The 27,731-nt window shown below is 38.8% G+C and overlaps 3 protein-coding genes across 4 annotated transcripts; all 3 read right to left on the bottom strand.

Annotated features, from left to right (window-relative positions):
* Positions 1–829: 829 nt before the first annotated feature.
* On the bottom strand, positions 830–7,161 carry LOC122824538 (retinol dehydrogenase 12-like). Its single transcript, XM_044105320.1, has 7 exons — positions 6,893–7,161; positions 6,393–6,508; positions 4,530–4,685; positions 3,915–4,019; positions 2,969–3,178; positions 2,062–2,254; positions 830–1,910 (listed from the first exon to the last, which is right to left on the bottom strand). The coding sequence occupies exons 1-7, from the start codon at positions 7,051–7,053 to the stop codon at positions 1,808–1,810; spliced, it is 1,044 nt and encodes a 347-aa protein (XP_043961255.1). The 5' UTR covers positions 7,054–7,161; the 3' UTR covers positions 830–1,807.
* A 1,144-nt stretch (positions 7,162–8,305) lies between these two features.
* On the bottom strand, positions 8,306–14,641 carry LOC122824539 (retinol dehydrogenase 11-like). Of its 2 annotated transcripts, XM_044105322.1 has the most exons (9): positions 14,555–14,641; positions 11,197–11,310; positions 10,985–11,100; positions 10,548–10,703; positions 10,358–10,462; positions 10,045–10,254; positions 9,169–9,206; positions 9,014–9,086; positions 8,306–8,778 (listed from the first exon to the last, which is right to left on the bottom strand). In XM_044105322.1, the coding sequence occupies exons 2-9, from the start codon at positions 11,208–11,210 to the stop codon at positions 8,723–8,725; spliced, it is 768 nt and encodes a 255-aa protein (XP_043961257.1). In that variant the 5' UTR covers positions 11,211–11,310; positions 14,555–14,641; the 3' UTR covers positions 8,306–8,722. The 2 variants fall into 2 exon arrangements, with proteins under 2 accessions (XP_043961257.1, XP_043961256.1); XM_044105321.1 differs by having other exon boundaries at positions 8,312–8,778; positions 9,014–9,206.
* A 283-nt stretch (positions 14,642–14,924) lies between these two features.
* On the bottom strand, positions 14,925–27,655 carry tnfrsf11a (tumor necrosis factor receptor superfamily, member 11a, NFKB activator). The gene is made up of 10 exons (XM_044105324.1): positions 27,318–27,655; positions 22,882–22,960; positions 22,351–22,476; positions 22,085–22,240; positions 21,879–21,969; positions 21,376–21,452; positions 21,063–21,170; positions 20,843–20,892; positions 19,496–20,453; positions 14,925–16,988 (listed from the first exon to the last, which is right to left on the bottom strand). The coding sequence occupies exons 1-10, from the start codon at positions 27,372–27,374 to the stop codon at positions 16,717–16,719; spliced, it is 1,974 nt and encodes a 657-aa protein (XP_043961259.1). The 5' UTR covers positions 27,375–27,655; the 3' UTR covers positions 14,925–16,716.
* Between the last annotated feature and the right edge of the window lie 76 nt (positions 27,656–27,731).

A 27,731-nucleotide genomic window follows, 5' to 3' on the forward strand; every position in this document is an offset into this window, starting at 1 on the left:
TATATATATATATAAATATTTTTTAACAACTTTACTATCAATAAATTAAGTCAAACATCTCACCAAGGTCTGAAAAGGGTATATTTTCCTTCAGTTTATCTTTGAAAATACATGTAATTAGAACAATTTAGTTTGTTTGGTGGTCGGACAGAAAATTCAACTGCAAATACTACTCTCTCTTTTTTGTACAATCTTGTGCTTCAGTCTTAAATGAGATTAGTCTTTAACAAGATACTATTCTTAAAACCATTGAAGAAGCTACCACTTTTCAACAAGTGGCTGAAAATGCAAAAAAAAATCTTTGAGGCCACAATCTAAGACTTTTACATTTCTATAGTAAGACAACACAGCTCTTAAATTATTTGTCAAATACCTTCTTAATAGTAATATTTGTTTTGTATCTTGATATGCCTATTTACATATCAGCACTCTTGCAAAGTGGATATGTGTTCAATACTCTTACTACCTCTTGTTACTCATACAACATTCTTTCTAATATTTACCCCCTCACGTGATTTAGATTAAGATTAGAGATTTCTTGTTCTGGTATGTTCACTTTAGTCGTTCTCTGGTTTCCTAAAGCCAACATGAGTCAGCAGCATGAGTACAGTATTAACTTTATAAATGTTACAGTCAAGAAAGAAAATGAATCACGAGGTCATAAATTGTGCCGTCTATTTTGGATGATATGGCTAACTTCAAAGAGTAAGAGCCTCTAACTCCTACTCGCTATTATCCGATTGAGTTAAATTTATTCACGTAACTTCATCTGGAGCAGCGGGTTTAAGGAAAAAAAAAAGAAAATCTGACAAATGAGCACAACTCTACAAAATGTTGTAGAGTTTACTTTTTGTCTGTTCAAAATAAATAAATAAATGTTGGTCAAAAAACATTGTACAAGATGTCATCCTGTTACACAGCAGGCTGACACTTTATAAGCTTATTTTTTTTTTGCAACCCATTATTTCCCTCGTGCATTTCGCTGATGTTACTTTGCCTTCTTTTGAGAGGAAAACTGCAGAATGTCTGAATAAACCAGATGCAAAGTACAGTTCAATATAAAACTGTTTACATGGATTGGATTTTTACTGATCAATAGATGTACAGAGAGCCTTACAAAGGGAACAAAGATTCTAACAGAGGAAGATTTTCAACACGTTCTACCCTCAGGGGAATCTATCCTTGCTGACTCTTTAAAAATTAGACTATTTATGTACGTATCTATTGAGGAATTAGCATCAGTAACATGTTTAAGTAACAATTCACAGAATCTTCTTTGAAGTCAACTAACATGTAAACGATGTAAATAATAAAAACACAGAGTAAATAGCCTCATGACAGCATTTTTGAGTTTGTTCAAACTTTCTTGCAATATAGCTAAACAAATGCTACATTCCATCTTAGTAATAAAGACTTGCAAAATTAAACAGCAATAACATGAAATGACTTTAGCAGCTCAGGTCTAATTCAACTAAATTAAAGTATAACATACTGGTTGACTTATTCTCATGTCAAAGCACCGTTTTAGTACAAGATCCACAACAAATAAATACTTAGAACGTCTATGTATCTGGAATGCTTTAAAAGGTTTTACATCAGAAATAATTCAGTAAATCCTGATTAAACTCAACATGTGATTTCTTTTTGTTGACATAAAATGAAAGAAAAACTTGGAGCAGTCCTCATTACTTCACGGTCAACTTCACTCAGAACAGCCAAAATTTCCAAACGAGTCATAGATTCATAAAAGTGCGTAACAGTGCTTTTGACATGTGATATGTATGACACGTAGTTAATCCGCCGCTCTTCACTGCCAGGTGATGCCAAGCATGTCGCAGCTCACCTCCCACAGCCTCTGGGCCAAGTCATCATTAGCAGCAGTCCTTGAGCAGCGTGCAGGCGCACAGTCACTGAACACAAACAGAGTCAGAAACTGGTCATTAGATCCTGCCCGGTTCTTTTGGGCCATTGTTAAAAGTTGTACATTTTGCAAAGTTTTGCTGAGTTATATGTGCAGTATTTTATTGATTAACAGTTATTGAGCTGGTTGGCAAAAGCTACCTGAAATAGTTTCCACTCTGGCTCTCCAGGCCTTGTTCCACAGCACAAAAGATGGTGGTCTGTGCTCCCTCCACTGTTGTCTTGGTAAAAATCCGGAAGATCTTCACTGCTACTTGTATGCACTGATGCTGGTGTCGCCACAGATCAGACTGGACCACTCCCGGGTGCAGAGAAAAGACACTGACGCCAGTTCCTGCAGCATGAACAAAGGACATGTTTACATCTACTGCAGTTTTGAAAGCACCCTGAGAACTTCTTCACATTTAGTCACACTATAGCCGCAAACTATTTTATGGAAATTTTGTTTTTAACAAATTATTGTGCACAATTGTGAAATGGAAAAAAGGGGTAGATAAGTCTTATAACGTTTAACAAAACAAAATGAAAAGTGTGTTTTGTACATATAAACTGACGTTTGCATAATCATTTTTGCAAATGCCAAATGATTTTCGTTTGCAAAGGAGCTCAATCCTTTGCAAACAGATGACCATTCGCAAGGTCATCCGTTTGCAAAAGGTCATCCAAGGTCCATCCCATTAAGGATGGTCCTCCTTAATTGAATGGAGGTCCATCCAATTAAGGAGGATGGACCTCCTTAAACATCCATAATTCATAAAATTTGGATTTCAACGAGACCTACAGAGGACGCCCGCCTATTTGCAGTTCAGTATTCGCAGATTCAACTAGTCGCAGATTTTTCTGTGGAATCCAACTCAGAATTACTCCTGGAAAAATAGTCATTTTTGGTAGAGTATGTTTAAAATACATATTTTAAAAAACACAACTTGGGAAGGTGAAATAGCTATGTGCAATGCTACTTAACACTCTACTGGCAGCCAATCCAGGAGCACCATTCATATTCCATGGCGCTGATTGGCTAAGTGTGAACTATCAGTATCACTCTCACCTTGTAATCGTTTGGCAAGAGAGCGTGCAAACAGGACGTTAGCCAGTTTGCTTTGTCCGTAAGCTTTCATAGCATCATAACTCGTTTCACTGTTGATGTCATCAAGTCGAAGGCCAGTCCAAGTGTGGGCCACCGATGCCACGACTACAATGCGGGCCGGAGCTGAACATTTGATGAGGTCAAGCAGCAGGTAGGTTAAGAGGACATGACCTTAAGGGAAGTCAGAATACATGAATCATTAAAACAGTTTGTGGCTCTGCAGCTGAACAGCTTTAACTGCTGTGAGGTATCTTGACATTTTCATTCAGTGAAATATCCAAACCACAAAGATCCAAGAATGCATGGCAGTAAGTGCAATTGCTGCAAGTATTTCTGCTCTGTAGACTTTGAAACCAGTCTGTAATATTCACCTGGAATGCTATCAGAATATGTCTTTACGGTTCTTAATTTCTTGTTTTATTCTTCACATAAACACTGCCACTATTTGGAAGGTTGCTCATACTCCAGTACAGAATCTTTTTCTTAAGGCTCGTGTAGGCTTGTGTCTCGTTATGTGCGACTGGGTGTCCATATGTGTGTGGGCAAACGTGTCTGAGCACAGGCTGCTCACACTGACAGGTTGTGACAAAAATAATGCACACAAAAAAAAAAAAAACATCATCTGGGAGTAAGAGACGGTCCAATACACAAAGACAGCTTGAAAGAAAAAAAAAAAGAAAAAGCTGCTCCAGAATCTTCTCAGGTTGATGTGTTTATCAGTTGTGTTGCCATTAAGACTGAATCCCGCCTCTCACTTTCCATCTATTTAAACTAACTTCCCCCAAATACAGAAATGAGTAAACTCACATCAGTCAACAAAGCTATTTTATTTAGTTCTTAGGTGCCTTAAAACTGCAACATTCAGGAAATATGCGTATATAAAAGATATCACTGCAATATAACTTACCCAAATGATTAACTCCAAACTGCATTTCAAAGCCATCTACAGTCTTGGAATAAGGACACATCATGATGCCTGCATTGTTTATCAAGATATTCACTTGCTTCTCCTCTGGAAAGCATTGACAATATTAATACAATAGAAACCAGGTATATATACAGTCTTACCAGATTCTGCATGCAAAAAGATGAAATGCATGCAAACGTCTAATTTGAATTAAGTAAAGCTAAAATCTCTAAGCAATCTTTGTCATTCACCAAAAAAAAAATTACAAAAATATTCCAAAAGTAATTGTGATGTTGCTACATGGGTGCACAGAGATCTACTTAAAACGTAAAATAAGTATGACTGTTAAAAGCATAGCAATGAATGGTAATACTGCATTTTTAAAGAAAACATATATATTGAAAATAAAGCAGGACCAATAAAACGCAACCCTAGATGTTATAACCATTAGTGGCTGAAGAAGATCATTCATCCCTATACAGTCATAAATTCAACCAACAGTAATAACCTCAACCATCAATTTTTACTGCCAAATATTTTCGTTCAAGTTGCTGTTTGGTAAAATAAATCTATTCACTGCTTCCTTTGGTCATAAGTTTAACTCCTCCTGCCTACCTTTGATAATAATTTGAGCAAAAGCTCTGATGGACTTTGTGTCGGACAGATCCAGCTTCCTGATGACGATGTCCTCATTGCCCGTGTCCTCCAAGATGTCCGCCCGCGCCTCCTCGGCCCTCTCCACATCTCTGCACGCCATAACGATGCGGGCGCCTGAAAAACCAGATGATGGAGACACGTAGATGTGTTCTCCCAGTCGCACGCCTACACTTCATCTCAGTTGTTCAGCTCTGGCATACGTGGAGCAGTGGTTTATAATAGAGATCATGCCGGTGATCTAACTTTGATCTGGTCAAAGCTTTTTGTCTTTGAACCGCATCTTGTAACAAATGAACAGCCACGTTGTATTCCTGAAATACGCGAGTAGAAACTTTAAGAGGAGGCACATCAGGGGACAGATTCAACACAGACAAGTGTAAAAGAGCATCACTTTTATTCAATTAGAGGCAAAGAAGGCCACCGACATCAAATAACAAATGAAGTCCCTAAAAATCCTTGTGCACGTTTGATCATTCTCTAATGATTTCTAAGCCCTCTTTCAGCAGCTCATTTAGCCAACTGTTCCACGGCATCGCTTCGCTTCCAAGGCAAATTATGAGGCATTCTCCTTAATGAGCTTAGAAAGGGGTTTCGAGGACAACATGCTCAATCTTTCTCTCACCCACACAAAGATTGGGATGCATGACCATTAAAATTAATATATATATATAAACACGTTTACGAAGGCAAGAGCCCCACACTGCAATATCCTGACAATGAAAAAAAAACCAAACAAAAAAAATAAAAACTACAGCACACATTTCAGATAGCTGCTCCACACTGCAATTAAGGAAGTGGTTAGCCATTAATCAGTTGGAATGTAGCGTCTGTGTCTCATTATTGTGTCTTTGTTCGTGCTCAGCTGCTCCCACGTGGGAACGCTCAATTCCTCTCCCGTTTTCGGAGTAGCGACTGAGTCTCTTTAAATGCAATCAGTCATTATCGAATGTGTTGTTATTATTATCAATCACTGTAAATTCAAATCCAGTGCTAAGCGGTCTCGGGGCTTGTTTGAAAAATAAAAAACAGAAAACAGAATGTAAACTTTGACATGATGAAATTACCAAAAGCAAGCACTTCATTCAGGATGGCATAGAAAAAAAAAAAAAAGAGTTGTGATTTGTTCAGATTTCCCTCGGTACCTTAGGATACAGCTGCTCCGAGGTATTGCTGCCTGTTATAAATCTGTGCAAACGCAATCATGCCGTCCTGTCAGTACTTAATCCAATTTACTGATAAATGAAGGAATCGTCTGACAGTAAATTCTCCTAATGCAAGAAGGAAAAGAGGAGGTCATTATTCTGTCATCTCCCTTTTGACACAGTTGTTATTTTCTCCCACAGTGCTCTACATTCATTTGATTTTTCCACAGCAAAGATTATATTTTTGGGTGTATGTCTGCACCCTCCAAACTCTCTCTTTTGTCGCCTGTCTGGCTCAGGAGGGTAACAGACCCTCACAATGCTCCCTCTGTCTCCTTGATGCCTCATCTGACTTGCATCACTGCCATCTGTCTTTTAAAGTGATGGCTTGCATGTCCAGGAAGGTAGCAGTTTTGTTTCAGCCTAATTTATTAAGCCTGTGAGTTATGCTGAGTTTATAAAACCCTGCGAGACAGCTTAATACTTCCGCCATAATGTATATAATAAAGTTGAACCAAGACAGATTAAGTGTGATTAACGTTTCAGATTAGCTTTCATCACCAAGCAGTGAAAGGACTTAAATCCCTGAAGCATAGTGGAATGTTCCATGAATGTCACAGTGTAAAAGTTAAAAACAACAAACGAGAGAGGCATAGAAACGAATTTGACTGGATTGTACCTCTTCTTGCTAGATCCCTGGCTGTTTCTTTGCCGATACCGGTGTTGGCTCCGGTGATGACCACTGTTTTCCCATCCAACCTCTCCTCAGATGACCAGTGGTTACAGCATGCACTCCTGGGTAAAAGTAAATGTGGAATGACTGGATATTGCATTTTTCTCCTTTTCATAAACACTTGTCCAGTTGAATTAGCAAGAAAATAAATGAAAAACAATTTTTTAAAAATATATAGAAATCACAGCAATTTTCACTATATTGAAACCTAGTTTTTCAGTAAAGGCTGGAATCTATTATGTACCTAGACATACCATTAAATACAATGAACTAACTTTGATCCTTGGCTCAAACAGTCTAATAACAATAATAAGACCACATTTGGTGTTTAATCTTCTTACTAGCGTTCTTTTTTCTCTCTCTCTCTTCCATTTCAAGTTAGTGCAGTCATTAAATCCAGCCTCTTAACCTTTTTCCTTGTAAGATTTTTTTTTTCCCCCTCTTACCTGCAGTTCATTATTCCTCCAGAGTAATGGATTTTCACTTTAAGATCGGTGGGCGATTTCAGCGACAACCAAACAGACGTCCCTTCTGGAAGACCACCACACGGTTCAGCGCTGGCTCCCAGGTTGTCATCTCCACACAGCCTGCTGCGCGCATTTCGCATCTTTCGGCGGGACCAATCAGAAGCCAGCTGGCGCAAGATTGATTAACAAGTCAGCCTGAGAGCAGACGGCTTTTTTGTTGGCTCCTGCCTGCCTGCTCGCCTGCCTCTCGTTATGGACTGAGAATCACACCAAACCTCATGCGTCTGGCTTTCACTTTACACAAATTGGCCACAATCCAGCACTTTCACCACGTAACGTGTTTGGAAAATGAGAGAATTTGATCATACGAGCTTTGAACGAAGAAATCGTATAATTCAGTCGATTTTAGAGCCATGTCTGAAGTGCTGTCAGCACAATGTTGGGGCATAACCTCCTCAACCCCACACAAATGATCTTATTTTGCGCAATATTATAAAAACAAGAAACTCATCATGTCACACAGGAGACCAAAATTAAACGGAGAAGGAAGAAAAGAAAACAAGTGGAGGTTTAACAAAAATTAAGTTACCAAAAATCAAAGAGAACAACTAAAGCTGACAATAGATTTGATTGACATTATCCATTGAATCTTTAGGATTGATTCGGCAAAAATTTAAACTTTAAAAATTAAACTCTTAATTGGATGTTTCACACAAAATAGCCATTGATTACTCTTGTGTTACAGCACTGATATAAAACTGACTTTTTTGAGCTTTATTTTTATTTTTTTTTTAAATGTATATGTAATGTCATTCCTTCATCAAAAACATACCTGGAGTGTTGCTTTAATTTTGTTGGCCCAACTGCAAGCGGTTGGGCCTCTGAAATTTGACTTTTACAAAGTCAAATTTCTCTAACCCTCTATGGCATGACTTTTTATTTTTTTGGGGAAAAAAAATATGTTCCTGCATTCTTTGGGAGCTTAGTGGTCCCTAATTACATATCAATCATAAAATTGGACCCTGACTTCTCCCGGAACCAGATTTGGATTTGTTGCGTCAGGGCAACATTGTGCTACAAGTGGTCAGTTTATACTGTCGCAGGGCACATCAACCTCAATACCTCTTTTATTTGGACACAAATATATCTGGTGGTACTTTAAATCATTCCCCCCAAAAAATAAAATAAAGGAACAACGTGAGGTACAGATATGTGGTTTGTTGCCTGAGGGCAACGCCATGCCATGGAGAGTTAAGTCACATTTGATATACAACGTTTTTAAAGCAAACTTAATTGTGCTATAAAATTGCGCCATGTGCCTGGAAAATATAACTGCCCCTTTAAATGAAAACAACTGCATTGGGGATTCAGTCATGAGATACAGTTTATGTTAGGAAATACTTCATGACATTAAATACAGCAAAATAATGCTAGCTAGCAATGAAAGTAGCGAAAGCTCCAGTGGAACAACAAAGATGGCATTAAAAAAGAATAAAATACAAGCACACAAGTATGGTAGCTTTTATTTTACCCATCTTCTGGCCATTATGCCCTTCACTAAGCTGTCATTTTATCTAATCGTGTATCTTTTATAAGTTATGTAGAGTCAAACTTAAACAGTGATTTTGTTCTAGGCCAAGTTGTCTTACAACATGTCAGGGACATGGGAAATGTTCAATGGATCTTAACATTTTGATCACAAGCTGAAAAGGGTATTTCTGAAGTGTATATAAATGTCGCTGCACAGTGCAGTCAGATTTGTTTATCTCCAGCGGATGCCCAGCATTTGGCAGCTCACAGCCCACAGCTTCAAAGCCGTGCCATCATCTTCACCTGCCCTGCAGCTGTCTGCTCTGGCACAGTTCCTGGAAAAAGAGGAAGATTGAGGTAAAGATATTTTAAAAAGTGAATTATCAACTTTGCTGGCTACAGTGTTTTTTGTTTTGTTTTGTTTTGTTTTGGGGTTTTTTTGTATGTTTGTCTTTATACTTGGTCTTTTATAAAATGTTTGTGTTTTTATCCACCTCACCTCACACAGTTTTGTTTAACCAGGTTGCTATATTATATAAAACACAGCATTATTTAAATTGTCTCACTGACTTGTAGAATCCACCGGTGAGCAGTTCACTCTCTGGTGTGACGATGCAGTAGATAGAGGTGGACGCTCCCTCTGCTGGGGTTCGGATCAAGAAACTGAAGTTCATAGCTATGTCCACAAGAGGGCGCCTGATGTACCTTGTAATTCCCGTGTTTACCATGCCAGGGTCCACAGAGAAAGCCATCACACCAAGAGCTAGAGAGGGGGAAAAGGGAGAATTAGATGCAGAATAAGATTTTTCCACCCTTCATAGGAGCTTGAAATGTGTTGGTAAACTTTATGTGGTCTACATCATTTAAAGCGGCAGTATTTTGTAAAATCAACTTTTTTGGGTTTTACATCATGTTGTAATGTTGTTCCCTCATCAAAAAACATACCTGACATGTTGCCTTGATTTTGTCATGCAGGTTTGATAAATCATTCAACTGTGCAAAAAGCTTGGGGGGGACTAAGGACGAAGCTCCTCCTCGGAGCTGAAGTTTCCAAGCCTCTGACCTTCTATCTCACAGCTCCCTTGAAACTCTTCCACTCAGTTCCTTCAGAATAGCCAACAGTAATTAGCGGAGGGTTAATTTTAAAGCACTAAACTATGAAGTCAATTTTGTTTTAAGTCATATTTGATATACATGGAATCTTTTTTCTGTCAACTGATGTTAACATATTTACTTGATTATGTCAGAAAATGGCACCATGAGCCCGGAAAATACTCAACGCTGCCCCTTTAAACAACAAAGCAAAATCTGCTACAAAATGACTAATTACTTTATATGTTTGGAAACACTGAGATAGGTGTGACTTGTGGAAAAAGTTTTCTTTTTTGTTTGTTTGCTTTTTTCACTTAATTTGCTTCTGCTTGCTCATTTCTTTCCTTAGATCAGTTGTGGCTGAGACATGAGGCTCTCACGCTGGCTGCAGATGTGGACCTATTATTTTTCCATACACAAGGAGGGACACCCATACAGGCAGTCAATCTTAAGACCTCTGCCTGACACACACACAAACACACGCATAGAAAAACACCAACACACCCTACCCTCAGTCCTTTTGGCAAGCTCTCTGGTAAACAGCACGTTGGCTAGCTTGCTCTGAGCGTAGGCCCTGACGGGATGGTAATCTTTATCCCCATTCAGATCATCAAACTGGATCTTGCCCATGGCATGAACTGTGGACGACACGTTGATGACCCGGGACGGGGCAGAGTGCTTCAGCAGGTCCAACAGCAGGAAAGTCAGGAAGAAATGACCTGAGGAAGACGAAACAAAGCAATGTATTACAGAACTGAGAGAGAGAAAAAGAACTAATTTATTCATTTCTTAAAGAGAGATAAAAGCATCTTTATCCCTTACCTAAGTGATTGACTCCAAACTGCATCTCATACCCATCCACTGTCCTTGCATAAGGACAGATAGCAACGCCTGCATTGTTGATAAGGTAGTCCAGGGTCTTCTCAGCTGAAAAACAGAACAGAACATCCCTTTGATTTTTGAAAACATTTCTAACTTTGTCCTGTATGCATTGTGTCCGTGTTTCACCCACTGTTGTAGATATTCTCAGCAAACAGGCATATGGACTTGGTGTCAGCCAGATCTAGCTGCCTGACAACCACTTTAGCTCCGTTCACTTCCCTCATGATGTCAGATGCCGCCTGCTCTCCTTTCGCCGTGTCTCGGCATGCCAAAATCACTCTAGCACCTACAAAGACAGATTAATTCCTCTGAACGGTGATGGGTTTTTGCCTGTACATGCAGATGTAAATTTGAGCAATGTTGTGGTTTTGTTATTGGTTGTCATAAAAATGAATAATTTGTAGTCAATGTTCCTAGTGTTAAATCGGCTTAAAATCTGATTTAAACCAATTGGATATACTTCATACAATTTAAACACTTTCCACACAGGATAATCTGAATAACAGATTAAAGAAAATTATTTTTTTAACATTTTTTATCTGAAAACATCTAACTGTGCCTGCTTGCCTCTAGCAGCTAGGTCTTTAGCTGTTTCTTTGCCTATTCCAGTGTTTGCCCCGGTTACTATCGCTGTCTTCCCCTCAAGACGAACATCTGACGAGCACTTGGGATAGAACAAAGACCTGAGAAATAAGGAGTCACATTGAAAAAACTCTTTAAAACTTATCCTCTGGTTTACTGAACTTTTCTGCTAATCACGTGCTCGAGAAATTTCTTACCTGATAGTTTGCATCTTTTTGTAGGCTTTGGAAGAAAACAAGTAAGATAATTCTTAAAAATCCGAGTGGGAGTGTCGTCTATAGAGGTTTGTTTCAGGGCTCAGGTCCAGTGATCTGACAGAAAGAGACACAGAGAATGGAGAAGAGGAAAATATCTTTCCCTTCATGGGTTTACAGCCTTACTGGGAAGTTACGGTTTTAGTATAAATGTCCTCCTGTTTGGGTTGAGTCAGTGTAACTAATGAAATAAGGCTGAATCTGTAACTAGGATTCTGATGAGCAGCCACATGACAAGTGATATTGTACAGTATAGTTCAAAGATAGAATTTTTAGTTTTTATGCTACACCAGATTAATCAATTATTGAACCAACTGTCAGATGACATATGTTTGTCTGTCATCTGATACTGACAGACAATACAGAGCTATATTATGTATAGCTATATCTACATAATAGCTACATTATTTATATTTCAGGTGTTTTGCAATGTTTGAGAATAACTTTTACAGAGTCAAAACCAGTACAGATAATGTTTTCAAATTCACTCTGAAGTAATTCTTGACGTCTATCAAAAGCTTATATGACTGGAAACTTAACATAAAAATTTAAGTAGCAACCAGAGACTACAAAAGCCTTCGCTGTCAAGGACTTCTGCAAGGAAGCAAGTGAAATTCAAAACTTGTTTTCACAGGTGAGACCACTGTAATTTTAGTCTTTTATTAGAGTGGACTTTCTGGTGCTTTCCACAGCTCTGAATCTATCACCTGTATTGAATATGGTTGGTAGGCTCTGATCCCACCTGCCGATTAGGCTGACACCAACATCTCATTCAGTCCAGAGAAGTGTAACATTACGTTCCAAATGTAGAACATTAGGCAAAAGTGGGATTCTCCCACTTAGGTGTACTCCTCAATGTCTTTACAATATGAGAAGGAAGTGCTTAGTGAAAGTCCAAAGTGGTGCTGTGAGGGTTATCACTTTACGATTTTCGCATTTTGTCTCAATCCTCAATGAATTTTCTTGTGATATTATAACAAAAGATAAACAAATAATTGCACAATTTTATAAGTTTTAAGAAAAATGAAGCAATTTCACCAACAAAAAACTAAAAAGCGTGGTGTACTTTTTTTTCAGCTTTATTCTGATTCCTCCAAAGCCCATTGCCTTCAATTAAGCTTCAAAAGTAGCTTAACTGTAAATTGTAAGAATGTAAAAAGAGTCCACCTGTGCCCAATTTAATCTCTGCATCAAAGGAGCTTGTTGTAATTCACTGATCTCTAAATGTTGATTAAAAGTAATTGTTCCATTGACTGTTTCGCTTATTACACTACTTATTAAAATGTCTTGTTATAAATGAAAAAATCTGCCAATGGAACTAGGACTTTTCCATCAATATTAAGAAATTCTTGACTTGAAACAAGCTCCAATATTAAAGTCTATAGTTTGGTGTGCACAGGGAATCAGCCTCTTTTACTCTAATGCACCTAAATAAATCTGGTGCACTAATTCTATTCCAGGACTCAGCATCTTAGTACACAGATGACAGATCTCATGTAATCTCAGTATAAATGTAGCTGTTGTTCGAAGGCCTCTGAGGTTTGTTAGAAGAAAATTGTATAGATGTTTAAATGGGGCGCTGTTATGTCTTCTCCAAGCGCATAGTGCCTCAATCAAGTAGCTAGGTTACCTTCAGTTATTGTGTAAATGTGATATACGTCAAATATGACTTAAACGAAATTTGTCTTTGCAATTTAACACCTTGAAATTGGGCCACTGTCTCTTTAAGTAAATTGTACACAGTCTGTCCAGCACGCTGTTGTGTGATTGATAGACCAGCAGAGGAGCTACTACTTAGAGATAAAGATGACTTTATAGACTTTTTTTTTTTTAGAATCTTTTTCAAAGCTTTGTGCTTGAAGTTTAATAATTTACTGTACACAAATGTTTTTATAGTGAAGACATACAAACTAATAAAGTTAAAGTACAGAACAGTGAAAACAAGCAGGTGTAAAAGTACAAGAAGAAGAACATTTAACACAAGAAAAATGTAATTTTCTACATAAAAAAAAAACTTTATCCAAAAAAGTTGCTAGTTGTGTTATGGCTATATCACTTATATTATCCATTTGTGCAGCAATTTGTCTTAGGATTTGTCCAAGATGTCTTCCTCTTCTTTTGAAAAGCTTCATCAGGTTGTCAAAATGGAGATCCAGCTGAGGCAAGAACTTTGACTGAAGTGGTATGGTGGTAATTCTCTTAAACTCAACTCAAACTCTCAAACTCATTCCCAACTACAAAAGAATAATATTTAGATCACTTACCTACCGTAATTGGTGTGCCTCCAAAGATTTGTCTTGCGTTCTCGTGGCTGAATAGTCAGGAGAAACTACACGGCAATCGTGATATCTTTAAAATTATCTTGTTTGGCTTCTTATTGGTTAAGATTCAAAAGACCACTCTTACCATTTTCCACTCATATTTAATTATTATCTTTTGACATATTGCATCATTTCCGGTGATGATAAAACATGATTACAATGGTTTTAGTAAACTAATTTAATCATGTCAAATCATCCGTCCATCCATCCATTTTCTGTACACCCTCGTCCCTTAGAGAGGTTGGGAGGGATCATGTTAAGTCAATATAAAAAAAAAATTGTTTCATTATTGTTGGTAATTAAGTAAATGGTTCTTTATTCAACTGTGTAAATATAAGAAACATGACTGTCTTGTGTAGTACTTACTTATTTTGTTTGTGCAAATTCAAAGACCACTCAATTCTCATTTTTTCAGTGTATTACCTGACCATCATGAACACCAAAGAACATATCATAGAGCTCAGAGATAAAGTTGTGGAGCTTGCAGGCTGGAAAATTGTGCACTCTATAAATTCTGCATTCATGTAATAGGCAGGAAGGTTTTGGCTTATATTTGTTTATGTGAATATGAGTACTGATGTGCTTTACTCAACAGTTTAGGAGGATATCTTTTTTTTTTTTTTTTTTTTTTGTCTGCTTCTGAAATAAATTACAAACACGTGTTTGTGTCCTAAAACATTTTACCCATTGAAATCCTCATCCTCATAAAATCTACCACCAGGGGGTACACTGAAGCAACTTGCTACGTTTAACACCTACACATTTAAATGCAGTCACAGTTTTCTCGCTCATTGAAAGCTGAAAAAGAAATATCCTTTTAACTGTAAAGACGAGCTCTGTCCTGCCTGGCCAACCGTGTCTCGTGTAAACTATGTGAAAGCTAGTCATAACTTCCTGTTTTCTCCAGCAACCATATAAATAAGCAGAGATCCACACTCGCTCGCGCACACACACACACACGCACGCATATATAAACATACCCCTGCTGACCCAAACCAGGCCTAACTGAGCTCTGCCAGCTCCTCTCATGTGGTCTCCCTTTGACGCTAGCTGGTCTGACTGCTCGAGCAGTTTCTCCTCACAGCTGCTCGCCATCCCCTGGCTTGATGAAAGGCTGTCTGTCTGTCAGCGCTGGGACAAACACAAAGGGACCTTGCCACATATGTAATTAGCCTTGCTTCACTGCGATTATAGATCATCGGGAGAAGGACTCTTTCATTGTAATTTGTCCGTCCCGAAATAGGAAAGTTGACAGGGAGACCACAGAATGCCGGATGGCTGCCATCTATGAAAAAAAGACTCAGACTTTAATTTTGAAACTTATTTAATTTTAATCAAAATAGTCTTTCATTTATCCATTGCATCAGAGTTGATTGATATGTACATGATTTGTTAAAAGCTGCGTACACATGGAGAGGTTGTGATTGATCAGTGCAGTGAACCCAGCAAGACAATAACAAAGCTTAGTTTTGTTTTCTTCAAGGGTTTTCCTTCAGTCTTTTCCAGAAGACACAGGCTCTTTCAAGCCAAATGTCGACACGCTTTGCCCATCCCACTCGGTTGTCTAAGAGTGCACAGAAGAAGAGTAGCTAACGTTTCTGTTGGCAGGTGGCAAGAACCCAGTTTGGATGCAATTTTTGACAGTTCGGAAAGTGAAGCAGTCTTCAGGGTCATTGTTTTTAATCTAGACTTTTTTTATGCAAAGATGCGAATATGTGAGGACATTAAAAAAAAAAATAAAATAAAAAATAAAAAACAGAAACAATGACTGTGGCAATAAAATAATATTCCAGCAATGACTTGTCCTGAAGGGACCTGAAACAGTTATGGACCCAGGTAAATAATACAAAAGAGCTTTTGTAAACACGATTACCACATTAATTAAGCACTCATATACATAACATATGGCACACAAAAATGTAAAAAAATAAATAAATAAATTTAAGCAAAAATAACTGAAATATCAGACTTTCCAATCAGTGTATGTGTTAAATGATGAAAGCATAAGGGTTAACATATAGGGTTAACAAACAGTGCCATATTAAATATTGACAAATTTTATAGATGCTTTACATATTCTTTAAGTAAAGAACCTCATGTTTGACAAGAACTGCATTGTAACAGGAGCCAAAACGATATTTAGAAACTAAAACCTTTTTCAGGGGCCGCTACACTTTAAGTCTATGATGGTTTGCATTTTGCCTCAGTTGCTCTCAGTTGCACCACATGATCAAACACATCCTCCTCACCAAAAATCAAACAAAGGAAAACTCATACTTCTTTCACAAATAGATAATGCTTCTTTAGAGTATATACAGTCATCTATCACTTCTGAAATTTCGGACAAAGAGCATTAAGAATTTACCTTTAGAAAAACATTCTTGAAACATTTTGATTTTCTTCATTAAAATTTGCAAAATAAAACAATCCAGCAATAAAATAGCTTATCAAATGCATAGCATTTTTCTCTTAGAAACAAATTGCACATCGGGCGCAATAAGAAGACAACAAAGTCTCTGTACAGATTAAACAGTTGTCATATCAGAACTTGATGCGTTTTCATAATGCAAAAAATAGCTTCTGCGAGCTTCACTCAGTGAAATGCTTAAAATTCATCATCATTATCATCCTCATCATCATCATCTTTGTACAGACTCTGTGTTCTTCCAGGTCCAAGTGTGGCTAACAGAGTACAGTTTCAATGTTAAAAAAAATAATATTGAAAATAATTTCCACATGGTGGATGTTTTGTTACGTGAGGAAGCTCTTAAATCACCCAGATGTCAAACTTAGAGAAGAGTTTGAAGACATAAGTGTGGAGGATGAAAAGTGAGAAATTAGATATGTATTAACTATTAGTGTCACAATCCAACTGAAATTTCCATGCAATAAAAAACTTTTTTTTTTCTCTTTTTTTATTTTTCCCAGCATGAACTCAGTTCCCTAGAAAATTACACATCATTGTCTGGAAAGAAAATTGTTTCCAACTAAGAAGGCCTGGAAGCAATATGAGAGATGAAATGTATGTAAAACTTAAGAAAACCAAACTTTGTTTTTCTTTCGTGTTATTTTAACAATAAGCCCATTACATAATTGCGATAGACTTTAAGGCTGTAGAGGTGATCACTCTTCGGACCACTGCTCACTTTCCCAGTATCATTTCTTGCACTGGCAGAGTCTGTTCTCGCAAGGCGCTATGGGAAATGGAGTCCCCCGGGGACCTAAGGCAGCTCTGGAAGAACTGGGCCGTCTCGTTGGCTTCTTCCTGCACGGGGCTCCCGAAGGCGCCGTCCGGCCCGCCCTCGTCGCTGCTCTGAGACGTCTGGCTGACGTAGACGACGATGACGTCACCGGTGACGTTCATCACCTGACCGCTTGAGATGAAGGTGGTGTTGTGGCTGCCAGAAACAAGACCTGAACAGTGAGGAGCAGAGGAAATGGTTGGGTTTACGACAAATTGAAAAACAATTTTCATGTCAGGCGCTGGGGAAAAAAAATTTTTAATAAAACAGACATTTTGTGTAAGATTTTGAACTTCATCCATGACGCAAAGAGATTTATTTTGAAGCAAAGTGAACATATGTTGGCTAATCCTATGTGACTAAGACCCGTAGCCCAGTGGCAGAGTGGGTTCAATGACAATGCAAGATGGCCACAAAGAGGCCACTGGCAGCTGTGTCATTTCCTTCCAGCATATTTACAGTCTACAGAAAGTTTCACTTTAAGAAAATCTAGACATGAACAACAGGACTGTCAGAAAAGTTTAAGGATTTAGTAAGAAGGCAAAATGTTGTTTATGTTTAATTCAATGACAGAAGTTCTGCTTTGAATGTAACGACCAATTGTTCAACCTGGTGCACATTTTTCCATAAGCCTATTATGTAAAGTAGCAGATAATTGGGCATTTTTGTTGCTTAAGTCACATTTCTCCACATTGATCCCCTGCTTCCTATTTTCTCCCGCCTCCTGTCTGACTTTCCAGCCGACCCACCGTGACTCACAAGTCACGTCTCATCTGTTCCGATCCAGACACACACGCACACGCACACAGAATCAGAGCAAATATCAGGAAAATCGCTCTAGGTAGTGTTTTTATACCCTCAAAGGGTAAACTTAACAGAACACCTAGCCATGTAAAAGTTTAGAGGACAAACACTGTCAGTCCCTCATTTAGAGAGAGTGTCTCTGTGTTCCCCGTCTCAAAGTCCTTTCCCGGAATACCAGTCTGAGAAAAAAGTGTCATTCAACCACAGCTTTCCAAACAAAGCTCAGTGGAATCTCACAGGCTTCTTGTGATTTACACTTTCCTAAATCTGCTTTTTTGTTACCATTTTATTTTATAGATTAAATTGCATGTTGTCTCAATTGTAGCAGCTACATTTTATCTCAAAAGTAACTTTAAGCTGCAGAAAACCAACAGAGAGGAAACTCTGGACAACATCCTTCTGTTTATTATTTGGTTAAAAGATATTTCAAGCGCCCAGGTAAAACCGCTGCCTTCTCCTTAACCTTTAAATAGCATGCACGGGAAGTGGTATCCAATCAGCTGTCATTACAGCATGATGGGAACTCATGTTGATCAGTGGGCATTTAATTAAAACACCGAGTCACCAGTGAGAGTCAAAAAAAAAGGGATGGTATTTCTGTGTTGGGAGGGTAAGGTTATAAACGTATTACTCAAGCTGTGCACATCTTGCTTCAATTAAAGCTGTGGTCACTTTGCGCAACCCTATGGAACTCTGGGTAAACAGGAGCTATTGTGCTGTAGATGCACACAAAAACACACACATAGACAGACCGAGCGGTGTTTGCTCCAGTGTGGTTCTGGTGGTTCTCAAACGCATCAAACACACACGCATATCTTTTTCCTGCTTCCTGTGTGGTCCCCCCCCGCCCCGTCCCCACAAAACAGAGCCCAATATCAGAACCGACTTTAATAAAACATGCTTCTTGGAAACAGTCGGACCTCTGATTCCTATTCCGACACCAAACCGCTGATGTAGGCTTCACGGTAAAAGACTCAACTACCAACGTGCCAGTCTAACCTGAACAGTGTACTTCTCAGACAGTTACAGATTTACTACCTGGATATTAATGTTTCCCTCTGCATTAGCAACACGTACCTCTAATGAGAGTGCAAGTTTTGGAAAGTTACATTAAAGACTTTTGACCAACCTTATCAAGATTATCCTGTTTTAAATTCAGGAACTTCATCCTCTGCGTGTTTTTGTTTGTTTGCTTGTTTCAATGTTTTCACTGTATTGTAGCAGTTCAGTAAGAGTTATTTGAAGGTGGCTTCAAGCCAGCTGGTGAAATGCTCTGTTGTCATGCCAAAAAAAATGGTATAAAGAGACACTGACATGAAAAACAAATTATAAGCGAAATTTGTTTTATTTCCATCCCCTCCAAGAAACTCCAATCAGCAAGTTTGCTATCGTGACAGGCCCAGGTTTAAGAGTTTTTGAGACCCAACAGAAACTATAACGAGATTTTTTCTGACAATATATGTAGTCTGTCCACATTACAAAGAGGACTGCATAAGAAAAAAAAACATTAGGCATTCTTATGCTGAATTTGGACAGTATATTTTGCCAATTGGAGAAATTTAAAATTTATTGAGCACACCTGTGGTATATACTTAACGGCTGCAAATTTCAATATTAAAGTTTTCAAAGTCCGTGTGAGGGCAGTGGAGAACGGTAAAACAAACAAACCAAAAAAAATAAATATAAAGATCAAGATCAATATCATCATAACTATTTTCAACAAGAATATCACAATCGAATATTGTGCTCACATTGTACAGGTGCAATTAAATGTATCACACAATGACATATTTTATAATCATTCTTAACTAACCAAAACTATATTTTTTTTTAAATTGGCCCTGCCATAAAACTATTCCCTGGTGTATTCCGTACCTGAGGTAGGAGTCGGTTCAGCCAGCTCACTGTGGAGACTCTCAGGCGAGCACTCCACTTCCGACTCCTCCAAAGAGGTCTTGTTCTCTCTGCTGGCCCCGCAGGAACCTCCCTGCCCTGGCTCCGGTCTGGAGGCCTCTTGGGGCTTGTCCAGGTACAGTTCGCCAGCAGATGTGGACATCATCACAGCACTGACCAGGGTCATAGCGGAGGCTGCATTGTTTCTAGTTGAGTCAGATTCTGTGCTTGCCAGTCTACATAATTCGTCCTGTTTTATCAAGGACTTGTCAGACAGGGTGGACCTTAGCTGCGGCGTCGCCAGAGCCTGGGACAACGGCAGGCAGAGTTCAGGAAGGGGATTGGATGGAGGAGCCGGAGAGGGAGAGTGGATGAGGGGAGGGCAAACTGAGACAAGTGATCTAACACACATCTCACTCGTGGAGGAGCCCGTCTTTTCCTGATCGACCCTTTCCTCAGGTATTCGATTGTCCCTTTTATCCTCTTTTCGGTTTTCCTCTCCATCCCTTTTACCTTCGAGGCCCCCGCATGAGCATGTTCCCGATGTCCCCGGAATAACCGCCTGGCTACAGTCTTCATTCTCTCCCACTTCGAGTGGCTCGCGAACAAGACTGACGCACACACAGGAACCTGCCAAAAGTGGAGACGCATTAACAACCTCCTCCTCTGACAGTTCCTCTGGTTCTCCGGAACCTTGGCTCTCGGTCTCGGTCACCATCTTATCCCTAGCCCCTTCTTTTTCGGCCATTCCCTCTGCGAAGGGCAGAGAGATCCTGACGCAGGGAACAGACACTGGGAAGGTGGATGGGGGGTCAAACTCTGGATTGTGAGAAGCTTGGCAGATGAGTTTGGTCATCTCACACGGTGTGCATTTGGAGCCAGCGACTTCTGGTATTCCTCCTCCTTCAGCTCCACTGCGGTAAAGAGGGGCCAAAGTTTCCTAGAGTAAAACAAAAAGGGAAAGATGAAACTGAAATCAAGTCTATTTCTTCAGAAAAAGTAGTGTATGTCAAAACTTTGTGTGTTTCTTTTTCATGCTTGAAGTATTTTCAATGTATTTTATTGAGGTTTTATGTAAGCAAACAGTGCAAAGTAGCCCTTAATTGTAATTTGGTGGGAGAAACCTACAGGAGTGTTTCAAGCATTTGTATTCAGCATGTGGTGGAAATCTATTCGTGTGTAAAAATGGCCTAGTCAAAGTATAGGCATGAATTCCACTGAGAATCTGAAGAGCACGTATAATTTCCTTTCACTTTAGAATTATGTCCAGCACATAAACATTCAGAAGTGTGTGAGAAAAATGTAAAAAAAAGATTAAATACTAGTTACCTGTTGGATCCTGCTCCTCTTCAGATTCTGGACACAGGAGCGGAGATTAACTAAAAATATGTAACACAACATACAGTGTTACATATTAAACTGCTGAGCAGAAATGTTCCTTTGTTTGTCACATGTAAATTCTGACTGAACATGGTCAACACCGAGAAAAGAATTAAGCATAAGTCAAGAAGAAATGGTCAAGGAATTTAGAAAATTAATTTTGACTTACCAGAAAGTAACTTGAGTTTGTCCTTGTAACAGAAAAGCAGCAGAATGAGGAGACACAGAACGGTAATCACTGACAGCAATGGAACTATAAACCAGGAAGGTGCTGGCTCTGTAACAACAGTTATATGAGATTACTTTGGTGGGCTGCATCTTGTTATGAAGTACACATAAAAAAAAACAAAAAAACAATCACAAATGTCCAAAACACATGTCTTCAAAATCCTTTGCGTATTTAAACTTTAAAAGTGACAGAAACATTCATTTGTTAAGCACACAGTAAACTACATGGTGACAGCCTGCAGTGGCTGACTTACCAAAGCTAAGTGGTCCACACACAGCATCGGCCTGAGCGCTGCCTGGTTGCATCTCACTCTTGCCCTCAGCCTTACATCTGGGAGAAGAAGACAAAAAAATAAAATAAAAATAACATTTCAGCTAAATGCACTGTAAACATAGTTGCCACACTTTAGGTATTTAGATATTAGGTCAAAATATGAAGAATGTTTGTAAAATACTTGTAGAAATACACGTAAAAGTCACCTTAAGCACATTTTTCATAGATATAAATCTAACGGAAAACTACAGGATGTTTTTACAACTAGATATGCAACGAGATGTGTGTCATCGAGTGAAAAACAAAAAAAAAAAAGATTTCAAGGTTGGATCTGGGGCAAGTGGCTACACAGAGTAGGTGAAATTACAAGAAGGAACTCAGATCTGGACAGAGGTTGATGATTCTAATAGCTAATGGTACAGAGAGCTGCACCAGTGCATTTATTGTCCACAGAATGTCACGGTATTCCAGGGAATTCCTTACTTGGTCCACTCTTTGCATTGTTCCTGATCTTCCTTAGCAGAGTAGAAGCCGTTCTTACATGCAACACAAGTTTTCCTTCCATTTTTTGACGCTGGTGAAGAAAAGACAAACTTACACACACATTCGCGATCATCATATATCAGTGGTGTACAGCCATCCGTAATAGCTTGACATGCATGGATGTGTTTTCTGTTAAACTGTCTCACCAGCTTCTTCCTCCAGTCCGGAACCAGGCCCACAGGTGGGTATCTTCTCACAGAATTCGCAGTTGATGAGCGAACACTGGAAACCAGACTTGCATTGACACTGTTCTTCTCTCTTCAAGTCTCCACTATGAGCATTTCTTTTCATAAATCCCTTACCTACAGGTCAAAGAAGTGAGCAGGTTAGTAAAGACACAGACACTTTCTTCAGAATCTTGCCATTTTTTTTTCTTGTTGTTTGCTTTTTGTAAAAAGCCGCAGTTGCTGACCCTCATCACAGAACTTCTTTTTGATACAGTTTATGTCTGCCGTCCAGCCAGGCTGATAGGTATCTCGACTGCAGTCTACGCATACGGTGTCTTGGGAGTCATTGCAGTGAGAAAACACACGCTGACCTAGAGAAAAGGCAGCCAGACGGACACAGAAAAGATGAAAACTACACGTGCATGATTACAGTAAGCACCTAAAAGCTGCAGGAGGAAAATAACTTGGATATGTATGAAATGTAAAACTTCTTTCCTCTTTTTTTTTTTTTTTTTTTTTTTTTTTGTAGTTGCTACTTTTAGCATTAAAATTCAGCTATAATTTGTGTGTGACTGCTTGTGAGAACATTTGTCGAAGCTATTTTCAGCCAAATGTTGCGTTTTTAAACATCCTTCCTCTTTTGACATGACTTTACAAATAATATATAAAAAAAGAACTTTGCTTCCTGATTATTCCATTGAGAAAACCATCTGTAACACTTCCCTCCACTTTTAGGTGTCTTATTACTATGTGTGCATACATGAACTTCTTGTTACCTGGTGGACACTTTTTGCAACACGTGGACCCGTTGAAGTAGTAATTTTCTTTGCACTGGGCCGATTTAGAGATTGCATCCTGAAAGAAAAAATATATAATTTTACTGTATTTGTACTGGGCGGATGAGGCTTATAAATCTATATAACTGGTTTATAATTTTTGAGATCTTTTTCCAATATTCCGACCAGCTCTTAAATGTAAAAAAAAAACAACAACAAAAAAAATCAACAGGATTTTGTGATCTAAGAGGATTGTTGGGCTATTTCCAAAACATGCTCAGGAATATTTGCACCCTCTCAGAAAACCTTACCAGAGCCACATTTAACCTTTAAAGCAGCAAATGAAGCTCTAATTAGACAGTGCTCAAACTCTTGCAAAATGCTGCAAAAGTACGCCACTTAGTCTAACACACATGCTGCACACACCCTCGCATCTCTCCAAACCTGTGGCTAGTGAACTCCTCACCACACTGCTGAATTAGAGAATCTGGCTGTTATGACAGAGGTGATGCCAAAGCCACAAACTCTATATATAAATGTAGAAAAATATAAGCTACGGGACTGACTGCACTTTGAACTGCGACCAACTGTCTTCAGGTTCTCGTTATGCCGTTTTCAATTGAAGTTTCCCATGAAAATATGCAGCTATTTATGTTGTGGTTTGCACTGTAAATAAAGGCTGAGGCTCTATTTACCACATAATTTACCACACAGGTAATATTAAGGAAATTAGGAATGACATATTATCCATTAAAACCACTACATTTGATTGAATAATTGTAGTTTTTACAACATCGTTAACTAATTTACATCTAAAAATCTGATGGTAATGTAACTGAATTTTTGGTTTTCTTTACTATTATTTATATTGATTGTGCTTGGTACAGCTGACATGTTTGATGGTATTTTTTTCCTGGCAGATTTCTTCTGTTTTTCTTTTTTGTCTGGCTTAAATGTTCCAGGTGTTCAAACTAATTTTAACATCTGACAAAAACAGCTTAAGTGAATAAAAAAGTAGTTTTCAAATGATGATTGCATTTATGTCTTATAGCGCCAAATTTGGCTGCAGTAACAATGTTTGAATGTTTGACCCTCTTAAGGTCACGGCATCTCTAACAAATACATGTCCTGACTTTGACTAGGCCAATTTATCACACTTGTTTTCTTTTGAATTTTTGTTTTTCCCTTAATTATGGAAAGTTATCCAGGTGGTCTCAGACAATCACACCATAACCACCATGTTTGACTGGTGAAATTATTATTTTTGGTCTAAAATGCTGCGTTTAAGCCAGATTTTACTTTTAAAAAAATAAAAAAATAAAATCAACATTTTGGTGTGAGAAGACAGGAAAAAAAGAGAAGAAATCTGTGTGAGGAAAATACAAAACATTTCCATTGCATATAGGCTGTATTACAAGTGAACATATAAACTCAGCAAAAGTTTAAAAATGTCTTAAAACCTTGTTAAATTCGCCTGCATTAGAGCACATTCAATCATCTGACACTTTAATCAAGCAAAGATGCAACAGCAGCGTGACATTTGGTTTTTCTAAGAATGAATCAAAAACTTTTTGCATCTTCCATCAGTTTTTCTCACCACACCTCTATGTTAAACAGTGTTTAGTCTCCATGTCTGTCTGTGCAGCCTGAGGCGACGGCGGTTCAACAAGAACACTGGCTCACATTTAACGACCTCCTCTCAGACGCACACAGCGGCCAACCTTTGTTTTATATTCTAACCAAAGGGATAATGATGCACAGCACTCATAGCTCGCACCACAGAGCTAATAAAGACCATGTGCTGCAGTAAACTGAATTGTTATTTCCTTTCACCCACTTATCCATCCATCCATCCATCCATCCATCCATCCATCCACCTATCCATCCATCCAGTTTTAGTCTCTACATCTCGTTCAGGATCTACAGGAAGTGAGGTTCGGAACTGTGTTTTTGTTAGTCCGATATGTAAATAGAGGATCTTGGCTACGTGTGCAATGTGTTTTGGCTAACTAAATATAAATGTAAAGAAAAAACAGCTGACCCACCCTATAAGATTATAGGTTGTCATACTGGTGAAAATGGAATCTCTGACCACAAACCTAACTTTATTTGCCGTATGTCCTCAAATCTATCATTACAAATGCATGCCTTTTTTTTTTGTAAAAACAAAATATGGGAAGAACGGAAAGGGGGAAATAGTCAAATGAGAAGGATTAAAATTAGACAGTCCTAAATGAAGTGAGGGGAAAAAAAGGACAAAGAGGCATTCAGAGTTCAGTAAAACCCCTATTTCCATCAACTTTTTCCTAACTAGTTTGCTTATCTTTCAAAACATCTTTTACTACTCGCGTAATCCCGTCAAACACAGTTGTGAGTCAGGCTGCGATCCATTTGCCTCCAGAGGACGGGAGAATTTGCATAACGGTCATAGCAGCTACCAGGCACGGAGCCAAGAGATGCACAGTGTGCCTTTTAGGGCTCTGGGGGGTTTTACTGATAATGTGCCGTAAAAGCAACATTGCACAACAACTGAATCTGTGGGTGGTGATTCCATCTGGGATTAAACTGCGATTAAAGTTGCTAAAAAACACAGGCAAAAGTAGATGATACAGGAAAATCAAAACTTTCCACAGGATTAATAAACAAGAGCAGGAGGTGATTTTCTGAGCAAACAACCCTTGATCGGTGAGAAAAATAGCAAAGTTAAAATAAATAATATCCTGTAGGTGGTACAAGTCATACGATTCATTTGAGCTCAAGCAAAAGACAAGTTTCTAAGATTCTAGTCTTTCCTAGTGGCTTTCTGCTGAAACTGACAAGATTTTATTATAGGCTAGCCAAAAACCTCTAAAATTTCCACTTTTTATTTTCTTTTTTTTTTTTTTTACAAAAGCTTCTATTGTCAAAGCAAGTATTGCTTCATGTTGTACAGCTGAATGCAAGAAAAGAACATGCAACCCTCTACGCTATAGTTGCTTTCCATCAAATCAAGTTAGAATGTGCAGGTCTGATGCAACTCACTGATTGCTTAAGGTGGGGCTCAGGTGTGACCCTGGTCATGTGTAGGTGAAGGAACAGATGGACTGTCTGGAGATTTCATAGTAGCTAAAACTGGGGGGTGGATGTTTAGAGGGATAACTATAAAAGAGAAGGAATCAGTCATCAGGGTAGAAGTGACACTTTTGCTGCTGTTTGACTGAAGGAGAAACTCGGAACATTATCGCCAGAACCAATGGAGGGTTTTCGATAAAAACAGAGAATTTTTGTGGGGAAGCAACTAAACAATTCCACCAATGTGCAGAATTTCCATGATTTACTGTTTTTGTATCCGAAGCTCTGAACATCTTGAAGTCATTGCCCATTGCCCAATATCTTACAGACGGTTTGAGACGAATTTGGAATGAACTGGGTAGAAGTGGTTGAAAACCTACGACTACGTGAAGGGGAATTCTAGGGGGATGTTGTGAGCCAGTAATGGCAAGACCACTGTGAGAACAAAAATGAGAGCCAAAAGGTTTGCCTTGTCATTTTAAAGCATTGCCGGAAAATATTTTTACCCTTCCCCGTTCTGACTCCTTTTCCAGACATCCGCTTGATGTTTGGTGATTTTGCAGCTTGTGAAAACCTTGTTTTTCTCCTCCTGTGCCATTGGCGTTATGAATCTTTGCTTGGGAAAGATGCTGGTGCCAGCTCAGACTTGTTCACTTTCAACACATTTTAGGAGCAGAAGTATATGGGGGGGGGAAAAGGGAAAAGCATCTGTTCCAGTCAAGGCATTTCCAAGCTCCTTTACGGTAACAGGCAGGGATAGAGCCCAGCAGTCCCACCACTACAACCACATCTTACAAACCTCTGCACCTGGACGCTGTTAGCTGCTTGGACTACACAAAGTGGACATGTTTTTTCTTCACTTTAAGCATTGAAAATATTTTGTCAATTATTTTTGAAAGAAAACCAAAATTTAAACGCTTAAGTGGTGAAAAATGAATTAAACAGCATCGATATTACTGTGGCTGACAGAAACCCAGAAAAGAACCCCAACCTATCATCTTAAGTTATAAAGGCAGAAAAAAAAATATTTCCCTGGAGTGCATTCTGTGCCTGATAAACTATCTGGTGAATAGACAACATGTTGCCAGAACTACTTTTGTTGTCAGTATAGGACTCAAGCACAAAAGTTTACAAAAGGTGCTTGTACGCAAAAACCAACTTCAATATTTCTCCACCAGGGTCGGGGGGTTACGTTCTAGTGAATAATGTGATGTGATAAAGATTCTACAATACAACAAAACCATAATGAGTCTCATGATGTTCGGGAAGTTTTAGTGGTGGAATAAGACGTGGTAACCCCCCAAAAACTGTGGCTATTTGGACAATTACGCATGCATACCAATGAAATCACTTTCAAAACTCAGAACAAAACAAACGTATTTTACCTGTGCGGAAAAGGTGACGAGCACAAACGTTATCCACCCTCGGAAGATCCACCTCATTTTTCAGAGTTATGGATGCTTCTGCGTCTTAACGCAAAGTCCAGAAATCAGATCTCCCCCCCCACTTCGTAGCCTTTTCCCAAGTATCCTCACTGCAAATCACTTCTTCTTGCTGTGTGTAGCCAAAGACTGGAAGGATTTCCGCCGCAAACTGTCAGGGCATTCCTGCTTCTTCATTCCCCGTTAAGCAACGGCAGCTCCAGCAGGCCTTCTCATCTTCCCCCGGTGCTTCCATTCACAATGTGTGTGAGAGTCTGCATGCGGGAACTTGTACAAGCTGAGTGAGCCGAGGGACGGGGAGAAGGAAGAAACTCCTCCCACCTTGTCGATGCATGTAAATGCAGAAAAGACTTCCCT

Source organism: Gambusia affinis, linkage group LG21 (assembly GCF_019740435.1).
Source record: "Gambusia affinis linkage group LG21, SWU_Gaff_1.0, whole genome shotgun sequence".
In the NCBI taxonomy this organism is placed as follows: Eukaryota; Metazoa; Chordata; class Actinopteri; order Cyprinodontiformes; family Poeciliidae; genus Gambusia; species Gambusia affinis.

What these genes read in the sequence shown, in the direction of transcription:
- LOC122824539 (XM_044105321.1), bottom strand. An exon ending in GTTTGGAGTCAATCACTTAG is followed by an intron (nt 10,255 to 10,357) that starts GTAAGGGATAAA and finishes CGTCTTCCTCAG; the next exon opens with GTCATTTCTTCCTGACTTTC. An exon ending in GCTTGCCAAAAGGACTGAGG is followed by an intron (nt 9,207 to 10,044) that starts GTAGGGTGTGTT and finishes CCCCCTCTCTAG; the next exon opens with CTCTTGGTGTGATGGCTTTC.
- tnfrsf11a (XM_044105324.1), bottom strand. Translation starts at nt 27,374, where the DNA reads ATGAGGTGGATCTTCCGAGGGTGGATAACGTTTGTGCTCGTCACCTTT. An exon ending in CGGACTGGAGGAAGAAGCTG is followed by an intron (nt 21,970 to 22,084) that starts GTGAGACAGTTT and finishes TTTCTTCACCAG; the next exon opens with CGTCAAAAAATGGAAGGAAA. An exon ending in CAATGCAAAGAGTGGACCAA is followed by an intron (nt 21,453 to 21,878) that starts GTAAGGAATTCC and finishes TTCTTCTCCCAG; the next exon opens with ATGTAAGGCTGAGGGCAAGA.
- LOC122824538 (XM_044105320.1), bottom strand. Translation starts at nt 7,053, where the DNA reads ATGCGAAATGCGCGCAGCAGGCTGTGTGGAGATGACAACCTGGGAGCC. An exon ending in TGCTCAAATTATTATCAAAG is followed by an intron (nt 4,020 to 4,529) that starts GTAGGCAGGAGG and finishes AATGCTTTCCAG; the next exon opens with AGGAGAAGCAAGTGAATATC. An exon ending in CAGAGTGGAAACTATTTCAG is followed by an intron (nt 1,911 to 2,061) that starts GTAGCTTTTGCC and finishes GTTTGTGTTCAG; the next exon opens with TGACTGTGCGCCTGCACGCT.